General features: G+C 34.4%; 1 protein-coding gene and 1 pseudogene across 1 annotated transcript; both read left to right on the top strand.

The window, feature by feature from the left end:
- Nucleotides 1-1,764: 1,764 nt before the first annotated feature.
- LOC111806344 (ethylene-responsive transcription factor ERF095-like) lies at nucleotides 1,765-2,377 on the top strand. Its single transcript, XM_023691607.2, has one exon. The coding sequence runs from the start codon at nucleotides 1,765-1,767 to the stop codon at nucleotides 2,146-2,148; it is 384 nt and encodes a 127-aa protein (XP_023547375.1). The 3' UTR covers nucleotides 2,149-2,377.
- A 7,461-nt stretch (nucleotides 2,378-9,838) lies between these two features.
- LOC111806709 (ethylene-response factor C3 pseudogene) lies at nucleotides 9,839-11,333 on the top strand (annotated as a pseudogene).
- The last annotated feature ends 1,016 nt before the right edge of the window (nucleotides 11,334-12,349 follow it).

The following is a 12,349-nucleotide window of genomic DNA, read 5'->3' as shown; positions in this document are numbered from 1 at the left end:
ACAAAGCCCAATCTCATTTACATGCTTCAAATTTATTGATCTTTTTTTTTTTTTTTTTCCGAGGTCGGGTTTCGAACTTCTAACATTTTGCTCGAGACTATAACGTTTTAGCTGAAGACTCATACAAACGTTTCTATATGGGGGTCTCCTCATGGTATCTAAGAGCCACCGTGATCGTATCCTATCTGTCCCAATTACCTTGCAAGCATGTAAACAACACATATTCCTAATCGTTTTTGTTGTATCAATAGTTAGTACGTTCATCGTAGTTAGAAGCTTCCGTCCCATATCAAAGTCATAATCGAAATTGTCACTATCATCAACAGTGAACTTAGTGATTTATAGAGAGTATCTCACCCTTCTTAGAACTTTTTGGAGGTGGCACAATGCAACTGTTGAGGATTGTTGGGAATAGTTTAGAGAATGATCATGGGTTTACAAGCAAGGAATATATCTCCATTAATATGAGACCTTTTGGGGAAGCTCAAGTCACGAGAGCTTATACTCAAAGTGAACAATATCATACTATTGTGAAGAGTCGTGATTCCTAACGGCAACTATTGACATACATGTCGTACAAAATACGTACAAAATATAAGAAAAAGATAAGATACTCAAATGAAATAGAAAAGAGAGAGAGCAAGTGGCATTTGCACGTGAGAAAGTTAATACAAAAAATGGAACCGAAACTTCCTTTCACTTTTGCATTAAAAAAAAGGGGAATCAAAGACTTTCTAATAATTCAGAGCCTTCTAGAAATACCACTTCAACAGCAATGGTTTTCTTTTATTTATTCATTTTTCTCGGTTATGTCATTACCAATCGTGGGTAACTCTTGGACGGGCTAATTTAGCCTTTCAATTCTTCTCGTTATACCATAATCAATCGTGGGTAATCCCTGAATTGACTAATTTAGTCTTTGAGCTCTTCTAGTTACACCATTACCAATCGTCAGTAACTTTTGGGCTGACTTATTTAGCCTTTGATCAAACGTTATGTTAGGATCCACGACCCTTCACACTAATGAAGATAGTGAACGTGAGACTCTTCTTCCAACAATCCTCCACATATTAAACTCAACAGGAAATATGGACCCAATTCAAACACGATTTTGATTTTCGTCTCCTTGAAGCAGAGGAAGTACATGAACAATAATGAACAAAACGACAATCAAACATAGTTCAAGAATTGGACACGGTCCAAACGTTTGAATTTTGTTCCAAACCCTAGTCAAACGTTTGATGTCTCTCACCATTTTCCTTATTTCCATTGAATTTCATCCCCTTTTGATATTCTTAAATTAAAGAAACAAAAAAAGAAAAGAAGACAGAACCGAATCTAGCTCCTTAAAAAAGAACAAGAAAACAAAAACAAAAACAAAACCCCTTCAATTAATCGAATGAAGATGCCATGTTTCTGGTCCCTCTAGCCCTATAATTTATGACAAAGAATCTAAACTTCCATTCAAAACAGAATCTAAGTGAAAAAGATAGAGAGAAGAAGCAGCAAATCGTTTGGCTTTCAAAGCATTCCCAAATTAAATAACCCAACTCAAAATTAAACCTCAAATTTATGTCTTTTTTTTCTTGACCAATCCCAGATACATTGGAGACAGCCCATGATCTCTTTACACTTGAAGAACCTTCTAACACCCACGTGTTAATTTCTATTATTCTTTTGTTTTTGTTTAGATTTCCTTTTGGCTGCTTTTTGTTGTAACGTCTCGTGTATAAAAAGGGTTACTTCCCAATTGGACCATGCAAAATGGACGAGGAACCGAGATCCGGTACTGATCAGGGTGGCGAGGTACGTTACCGTGGCGTTCGGCGTCGACCATGGGGGAAATTTGCGGCGGAGATTCGTGACTCTTCGAGGCATGGAGCTAGGGTTTGGCTTGGAACTTTCAACACGGCGGAGGAGGCCGCTCGAGCCTATGATCGAGCTGCCTATGTCATGCGTGGCCATTTGGCTGTCCTGAATTTCCCTGATGAGTATCCTTCTCTTGGTGGAAGCTCTTCTGGTTCTTCTTTGTCTGCTCCGGCGTCGAGGCGCCAAGGCTCGGGAGGACGCCATGTGATTGAATTGGAATGTCTGGACGATAAGGTGCTCGAGGAGCTTCTTGAGTATGAGGAGAAAAGGAAGAAGTGAATTTCACATATGGAATGAAATATGGTAACCTAATTGATTGGGGCATTTGTGAATCAATAATTGTGTTGTAATTTCCCCAATTCTTGGTCTATGTTATATGGATGTTTTAACCTTGATTAACTATTTTTGTTCTTCTTTTGTGCATTTTGTAATAAAATTCATCTCATAATTTCAATATGGGTGGATTTTTAAGGATCGAAATTATGTTATGCAATTAATTAGTATTCTCGAGGTGCAAGATGTACTCGATTTTTAATATTTTGTTTGTATCTGTTGAGGTCAGAGATTCAAATCTCTCCTATGATACTCGTTGAGAGTATATATCTTAACTAGTTGAATTATACTCAAGTTGATTCTTAAAGTTGAATTGAGCTTCTGTTAAAAGTGTATATTATTACTTGGAAATTGAAATTGAAATTCATAGTCTCCTAGAAGAGATTGAGATGTATTGACTAATATTGTTCGGAGTGAGATCTTACATCGATTCAAGAGTGAAATGAAGCATTCCTTATAAGGGTGTGGAAACCTCTCCCTAGTAGACGCGTTTTAAAACCGTGAGGTTGATGGTGATACATAACAGGCCAAAGAGGACTACTAGTTGTGGGCTTGGGCTATTAGATTCAGGTTGACCCTCAATTATAAGTAGTCGATCTTTCGAATCAATCACACTTATACGTTTAAATAGTGTACAGAAATTTTGTCATATTTTAAGCGATTGAGAATGTTATGTAAAAAAAAAACTCATAATCGAAATAGGGAAATTGCAGCTTCTACCAATTGAAGTTTCACGAGGTTGGAACGACCCTTTTAGAAATTCTAATATCTTGGTCTAGATTATTAATGATGATAACTTAATCCATTGAGTTACATTGAAGCCGACAATTTTTTTTATCATATTTTAGATTCTCGATAAATCCCTTTTCTTAATATCCCTAATCTCTTTTCATCTGAAGCTGCTGTAATTTGGGCTCGATCATGCTATATTCACTAAGAACGCTACCGTTTTACCGCTCAATTTTTGCATTTAAAAAATCTTATATATATGTGTGTAAAAATTAAAAAATCTTCAAATTTTCTCGTCCTTAGCACATGTCAATATTAATTATTTTCCCCTTTTTCAAAATCTAAATAAATTTGTTTTGATTTTTTAGGGTTTGGGTCATTGTGGACAATCTTGTCGGCCCATTATGGGCAATTGTGTCAAAATCAATGGCAATATATATATATATATATATATATATATATATATATATATATATATATTTACGCCAATTTAAATTTCATAATTGAAATATTATATTATAAGATTAATTCTATTAAAAAATAGATCTATTCGAATAATATAATATAATAAAGACATTATATCGTGACCAAAAGATATGAAATACGAATTTTAATTCAAGTAATAATGTTTTTTTTCCTAAAATTTATTACATAAACACTCCATGAGATACAGAGAGAAACGAAACATTTTTTTTTATAAGTGTGTGGAAACATCTTACTAGGTTTTAAATTGTGAGGCTGACAATGATAACAGGTCAAAACAGACAATATTTAGTAATAGTGGATTTAGATTTTTATACACTTTACCCGTAGCATTAATTTACTTCCAATTATAATTAATTTATATTTGATATAAAAATTGAATGAAAAATTTAGCTAAAAAAGAAAAAAAAATTAAACTAAAATTATAATAGAAAATATTAAAAAAAAATATTTAAAATAGAGTTTAAACATTTGAAAAGAAAAAGAATAGTAATTAAAGTCCACAGTATAAATTAATTGAACCTGAAACATAGAAAAGGGAATAAATAAATGGTTTATTTATTTATTTAATTTGGTCGCACTATGTGATGCACTTGACCCACTTGTCCCTTTTAAAAAACATGCTACATTACTAAAATAGCATTTATCACATTCTTTGTATTATTATTTATTTATTTCATTTTTCTCCACTCCACTAATTCAACACGTGGAATTAATAATCCAATCATTGCCCTAGAAAACACTGCATCTAAATTAATAACCTAATTATTTTCGGTAGTGTTCGATGTTGAGCGATCGCTCACTCTCTAGCTCGAAATAGTGGTTTAGAAGCTTCCTTCCGCTCACAAGCAAGACCACATCACCACTTTTCTTAGTAATGGACTTCTGTAAATTCTTGAACCTCCGATCAACAAAATCTCCATGCATGCGTTCTTTCTTTCCATGTCTTGTTGTTTTTATTTTTCATTTTTAGTTCGTTTTTGTTTGGACTCCACATTAGCGGCTGATATGAACAAAAACATCTCGATCATGTTATATGAAATTTAACGAAAATGTGAAAAAAACACCATCATTTCATTTATTCTTGGATGGTTACTAATTTTAGGTGGATGATAATCTAGAGTTACGATGTTTCATTAATTTTTGTTATTGATACACGTCTCTTGTAAGCCCACCACTAGCATATATTACTCTCATTGGGTTTTTCCTTTCCGGCTTCCTCTCCAGGTTTTTAAAACGCGTCTGTTAGGGAGAGATTTTTACACCCTTGTAAAGAATGTTTCGTTCCCTTTTCCAACCGATGTGAGATCTCATATTAGGTTATAGATTCTGACAATAATATCTCCTAACAGTGAACTTAGGTTACATCTCTCATACCTGAATTATTATACCAGCAGCGAGGTATGAAGAATTAGTTCGATTTTTTTAATATATATTTATAAAAAAATGCATCCAAGTCATTGTATATATATATATCAGTTAATTTAATTCTATAAAGTTGAATAATGAGATTCATGTACCTTATTATTTGAAGACAAAGAAAATAAAAAACAAAATCTAGCTAAGATTTAGGAGTCATATCATAGTATATATTCCACATCACTTTCCTTTTACTAATTCTTTTTTATGGGTTAATAACTTTGATTAATTTATATTTGGTTCATTTAATTAGGTTATTTGTGTGATGGAGGGATGTGGGTCCATGAGGGGCATTTTAAAACCACTCGGGGCTTCGGAATTGGCACCTACAAAAAGTATTTACGAGTAAATTTCAATTTAAATACCTTGTAAATAAGAGGTATACGAATGAATCGAGACCACAGTCGAATGACACTGATCTTGATAGGATGACTAACAAAATCTTCAAACAATTGAAAGTCACCTTCTTTTTCAGTAGCTTAATTATAGAAACTTCATAGTTGAACGTGTTTTACTTGGAGCAATTATACGTTGAATAATCTCTTGAAAATTTTCCTGTGATATATGTGAGTAAAGACAAAACATGGTAGAATAACTCGTACTGGTATGTAAGGATAGTCTTCACTCTTAAGAAGTGAAGAGTAAGTACTGTGATTATGTCGTAGGAGATGCAAAAAAATGTCAGAGTCATCAGGTGTCAAAATTCAATTTTGACTTTTTAATTGGCCAGAACCGTAATTACACTCATTTGGAACATCATAAAAAATTAATTTTTATATACCATTTTTTTTAATAATTTGAAAATTATAATAAAAATTAAAACTTTAATTTGATTAAGTGGAATTAGACTAACCCAATCGTAATTCTTTTATAAGAAATTAAATTATATTATCCATTTTGGGTGCCAACCTTATGTCAAAAATTTTGGGTCAATCTCATTTTGAAAGAAGTCATTTTTTCAACCCTACCAATAGTCAAAACGAAGTCACAAATCAACTATTGCTAGTAAAATCATTCCATCACCGACGATCCAACGCTCTAAGTGATAGAACAATGAAATTGAATACGAACGAGTGAAGAACACGACTATCAAATTACAGACATTCAACTAAAGAAACGCTAATAAAACCCTAAACACAGTTCCACATTCAGTATTGTTATATAGGGGATTGTGAGATCCTACATTGGATGGAGAAGAGAACGAAACATTTCTTATAAGGGTGTGGAAACCTCACTTTAGTAGACGCATTTTAAAACTGTGAGATTGACAGCGATATGTAGCAAGCCAAAGTGAACAATATCTACTAGCGGTAGGACTGTTACAAATGGTATCCAAGTCAGATATCGGGCGGTGTGCCAACGAGAACGATGGGCCTCCAAGAAGGGTGGATTGTGAGATCCCACATTGGTTAGAGAAAGAAACGAAGTATTCTTTACAAGGGTATGAAAACTTTTCTCTAGTGGACACGTTTTATGACTGTGAGACTAACGGTAATACGTGACGATACTAGAAAAATCATTAGGGTTTGTAGGATGTTAATTTGAGATTGTGAATCTAAATCTCGATCTCATAAGTCGTTTAACAAGTGTGAACTTAAAAGCACAGAAAGAGGTTTATCGAAACGTGAAGATTTTAAGACACACACGGATCAGTTATTTAATAGTATCCGAAGCGTTTAAGTTAGGTAGGTTGAAGACGTTGGAAAAAGCAAGAGAAAAGCATAGTGCAAATAAACTGAATCTGCCCATCTACTTTGTATCAATATACATCATCACTTGCCTAACAATAAAAAGTCAGACAAAAAAAAAAACCAATAATTTCATCCTTAATTTTCCCAATTTGATGAACTTGCTTGTCTCTACACTATATTTTTAAAAAAATATATACAATTTGGTATTTAATTTTAAAGAACAAAAATTTAAAATTTTGGAAACTTATGAACATTAAATTATTATCCAATAAATTCAAAAGTAAAAAATAAAAAGTTGACTGGTCAAGATGAGAATTTTCATTACATGTATTTATTAGGTTGGTGGCTATATTTATTTTATTCACTAAAACAATATTTGAATAAATAAATAAATATTATGTCACATGTGATTCAAGAAATTATATATATATTTTTTATAATATATAGTTTTTTTCCTTTTAATTTTTGGCTTTTCCACCCACCACAAAAACAAAACACCATATTTGATTATTCAAATCAAGAAATTACCCCCACAATTTCCTTTTTCATTAATTAAGTAATTAATAGAAGAGTAAAAAGGAAAGTCGAATTTTACTCTTGTAATTATTATTTTTTTATTTTTTATAGATATGATATCGGCTAGCGGTGGCTTTGAGCCCTTACAAATAGTATCAAAGCCAGACATCAAGCCTTCAAAGAGAATAGATTGTGAGATCTTACATTAATTGGAAAGGAGAACAAAGTTATACGTAACGAGCTCAATATCAGACATCTTAATATGAACGCATTCGAGGATCCAAATGAGATATATATTTTAATTACCTTAGTATTGGGTGTCATTTTCTCACACATAAAGATATGACGTGGCACCAAAGAGGAGAGAGAAACATATAGTTTTGTGATTTTGTCTCCTCCCAAGGGAAAATGAAGCAAGAAATGCTGACATGTTAAAAGAAGTTTCCTCAAAACAATTCCAATCCCATTTTCAAGACTACTTTGAAACCCTAAAAATTTCAACTCATTGCCACGTTGGCAATCCACGTAGTCTACTTTTATTTTCTTATTTAAACATAGATATACAATATTTAATCATTGAAATAACCCTCAAAAAAAAAAATTAAGAATAGACTAATCTCTAACAATTTTGATGACTAATTATAAATACTCTAATTATGATTAGATGGCTACCAACCTTTAAATTATTGATAATTTTAAATATCATTGGGTAAATATTTTATTTTTTTACGACAAATACTTACAAAAAAAATATATATATATATATATACCAACGATCCTCAGCTTATTTCTTTTGGAGGTCGGGATTTTTTTTAAAAAAAAATTCTTGACGTAGAACTACTCGTTAAAATAGGAAAACAGATTCTCGTATCGAATTCAAAGTAGTGGAGAAAGTATTAAAACACTCTTGTTAGTAAATCTAAGATTTGTAAAAGAGACTAGAACGAGAAGCATCTTATATCCATCTGAGAGATGTTCTTCCACTGTTTATAGATTTGAATGGTCGTTTTCGACCTCTCGCTTTCTTCTTAGAGGGCATGCGAGTTAAAAGATAAAAAGACAGAAAGTTCTTGAGGGGGGCTGTATTTGGATAATCAAAGTCTACCCATTTGAGGAATTTTCAAATGTGATTAGAAAGAAGAATGATTTTGAAGAGAAATTAGGGTTCTAGAAGAGGGTTTGTTTTGTTTTTTGGTATGAACACTTTGAAGGGTTAATGTTTTTATTTGGGTTATGCTTTTAGGTATCAATAATGGATATCTAGGCAGCAATTCTTGATTATTTGTGTACTCATTTTACATGAAACCACCAATTTTTTGCTACACATAAAGTAGGATAAGAGACGTGAGGAATATTGCAATTGGTAAATCATCTCTCTCTCTACAATTATTTCAAATTTTCCTTATTACAATGAAAGCAAGAAAGTATGCTAATATATGCGGTTCTCCTAATCGTATAATCTCGTTGATTCAGTATACACTCAATTAATTAGTTAAGAAAGGTTCGGTTTCGCCTTTGAGGTTTCCACACTCTTATAAGAAATGTTTTGTTTCCCTCTCCAACCGACGTGGGATTTCACAATTTATCCCCCTTAGAGGCCCAGCGTCTAGCACATTGCTTAGTGTCTGGCTCTGATACCATTTATAACAGCCCAAGCCCATCACTATCGCTAACAGATATTGTCCGCTTTGACCCGTTACGTATCATTGTCAACCTCATGGATTGTAAGAGAGAGGTGAACAAATCATTCTTTATTAAGGTGTGAAAACCTCTCCTTAATAGATGTGTTTCAAAACTATGAGGCTGATGAGATGCGTAATGGGTCAAAGTAGACAATATCTGTTAGTGGTGGGTTTGGGCTGTTACAAATGGTATCAAAGGCAGACATCGAGCAGTGTGCCAGTGAGGACATTAGGCCCAATGGGGGTGGATTGTCAGATCTCACATCAGTTGGAGAGGAGAACAAAGAATTTCTTGTAAGGGTATGAGAATCTCTCCCTAATAAATGCGTTTTAAAACCGTGAGGCTGATAACAATACATCATAAACCAAAGTAGACAATATCTATTAGCAATGGACTTGAGGGGTTACATGTCCCTAATCATGAGACTAGCCTAAGTGAACCCCAACACATAGGTTGGTCGAGGCTGACTAGACCCAGTGGGGCCTAGAGCACACTCTAAACTTGATCTTATCGTCTAGGTCAACCAGATCGAACCACACCAAATTAGTTATGATTTAGTTTAAGCTCGATGTATACTCATAATACCCTTTTTTTCAATAAACCCGTGCAGATCCATCTATGTGATATATGGGGATCGAACTCTTATCTCGAGAACTCGATTTATAACGTGATAGAGAGGGGGGAGGGGGTTCTAGAAAGTTTGGAATGTGTGTTTCAGTTGAGGATCACATGCTCCCTCTCAACCGTCACTTAAAAAGAATTTCCCCATCCAAACAACTATTGGTCTACATGAACTGAACACAAAACGCCACGTCATCGCCAACCAATTACACGTGTACAACGAATCTAAGAAGGAAAACAAAAAGTCATCAGATGACGTCATCATTTTCCTTTCTTCCACTTTGACTTGGCCACTACCCCTTAATTTCTTTTCAAACCTCCCTATTGACCACGTTTTCCAATTACCCTTCTATGCTTTGTTTCTTGGTGTATCTCCCAAGAAATCCCATTTTTTCATTAATATTAAAAGTAAATGATATTTGACATAAATTTTGAAAATAGCGTTCGAAATTAAAATCGAAATGCGTTCAATGACTTGAAGGAATGTCGAGATAACAGGTTGATGGGTCTTTCGTAGAGCCATTTGACATCTCGAGGATGACCCATCACATCTTAAATTTGAAGAAAGTTTAAAGGTTTAGTTGTTTCCAATCCTATAGATCAAAATAGTAGTGTCAGATCCCACATTCATCTGAGAGTAATAAAGCATTCTGAGTGTGAAAATCTCTCTCTAGTATATCTATGCAGTGGTGCCAAGACGGACAAAACCAGACACCAAGCAATGTCCCAACGAGGACGTTAGCTCCCAAAGAGAGTGGATCTTAAGGGGGTGGATGCCCCATGTCCCAATGAGAACACTGCATCCCCAAAGAGGATGAATCAGGGGTGGATACTCGATGTCCCAACAAGGACACTGGGCCTTCAAGGAAGGTGGATGCAGTGTGTCCCAATGAGATTGTTGGACCTAAAGAGGTTGACCAAAAGAGGTGGATGGTGAGATCTCTCCCGTAATTATATATTTTAGAGATTTTTTTTTTTTTCTTTTTGTTTCCAATTAGTAAGGCATTTGGTATTTATTTAAAGCAATGGAGCCATCTCCCTGTCCGAAAGAAACAGAGGAGTAGCCGCCTCCTTTCATGAATCACAATTCCCCTTCATCATTTCTTCCAAAATTTCAATGAATTCTTCGTTCTTTCACTCCCAAAACGCCGATTTCTCGCCGGAATCTTCCTTCGGCTCCTTCGAATCGCTGCAATGGGAAGGCTTCCAAATCAACGACGACTCTCTGCCCTTCAACGAGAATGATTCCGGCGAAATGCTCCTTCACAGCTTAATCTCCGAGGCTGCCGGGTACCCACCGGAGATTTCCCTCCGGCAGGCTCCGATCAAAGACGAGGAGGTCGATTCCCTCGGAGAAGAAGAACCCCACAAGCGAAAATCCTACAGAGGAGTCCGCCGGCGGCCATGGGGAAAATTCGCGGCGGAAATACGGGACTCGACCCGAAATGGGGCTCGGGTTTGGCTCGGAACATTCGACAGCGCCGAGGCGGCTGCTTTAGCCTATGATCAAGCTGCTTTTTCAATGAGGGGTTCCGCCGCCGTTCTTAATTTTCCGGTGGAAAGAGTTCAGGAATCGCTGAAGGAGATGGAGATGATAAACTCCAGTGAAAACGGCGGCGACGGTGGATCTCCGGTGGTGGCGCTGAAGAGAAAACACTCGATGAGGAAGAAATTCACAAGGAGAAAGAGCAAAGAAAGAGATGGGAGTGGTAAGATTGTGAATAATGTGGTTGTTTTGGAAGATCTTGGGCCTGATTATTTGGAAGAACTTCTAGAGTCGTCGGAGAATCTCCGGCCATAGTCAATTTTTACCAGAACAACATCATAAATTTTGGTTCATTCATTAGAAACAAACACCTCCCTCATCAACATTTTCAATATTACGCTCATTTATTAATTGAGTTTCCAAGATCTTGTATAGTTTTTCTGGGCTTTTTTTTTTTTTTTTTTTTTTTGTTATTAATATATATATATATATATTATTTAAATAAAAGAAAAATATTGTCGGGTACCAATTATATGGATAACGGATCATTTTAATTTATTTTATTTGTAAAGATGCCGTTAAAATCATTTACGTAGTTAATTTAGACACGACAGCTACTATATCAAGTCACGTGTATGATGTTATAAATGATTTGATGTATGTATTTCAATTTTTACACATCATCTGTCACGTTAATTTTCGTTAAAATTAAAATAAAATAAAATAAAAACTGTGGAGTTATATTTTTAGGAATATTTTTTTTTCTAGCTTTCATTACCATTTCCACTTAATTTATTGGTCTTGGGCCTTAGCTCAGCCCAGTTGAATGAATTGGGCTAATCAGCCCAGAGTCATGCTGGCCCAAAGCCTTTTCAATATATATATATATATATATATATATATATATATATATTCTTTTTTCTTCTAAAATAATAAAATTGCCTTAACTTTTCATCTTATCGTGAAGTATTGAAAGTTGAGTCCCATCTAGGGCCTATAATATGCCATAATTCTGAGAAAATCCTGCTACGAACCCATCTAACATTGACGCTTTGGACAATATCATTGGAATAAGAGAGGCGTATCAGTAAGTAAGCGGTCCATTTAAGGTAGATAGGCTCTCGTTTTCATGCGGCCATTTGAAACAAATACGTTGATGAATCATTCTTCATTGGGTTATTGGAGAGAGGAACGAAACATTTCTCATAAGAGTGTGAAACCTCTCCCTAACATATGTATTTTAAAATCGTGAGACTGACGACAATACGTAACATACTAAAATAGCAATATCTATTAGTTGTGGGCTTGGACTGTTACCGCTGTGATATTGGATGTCTTACCCACAAACAACCTAGGAAACATAGTTAAATAAGAAAATATATATATATTTTTTTTTTTAAGACTACCTTGACTTTTTGAAGTCAACTTTTAGGTTGCTTGAACGTTCAAAATTAAGAAGATATATATCGATATATATTATCTAAAATGTTGTTTTACAATATACCATTAAATCATTCAT

Source organism: Cucurbita pepo, chromosome 12 (genome assembly GCF_057944985.1).
Source record: "Cucurbita pepo subsp. pepo isolate OVF chromosome 12, ASM5794498v1, whole genome shotgun sequence".
NCBI lineage: Eukaryota > Viridiplantae > Streptophyta > Magnoliopsida > Cucurbitales > Cucurbitaceae > Cucurbita > Cucurbita pepo.
The sequence above is the reverse complement of the archived record's forward strand: the minus strand, read 5'-3'. Positions and strand labels throughout refer to the sequence as shown.

Coding starts and splice junctions, on each gene's coding strand:
- LOC111806344 (XM_023691607.2), top strand. CDS start 1,765: ATGGACGAGGAACCGAGATCCGGTACTGATCAGGGTGGCGAGGTACGT.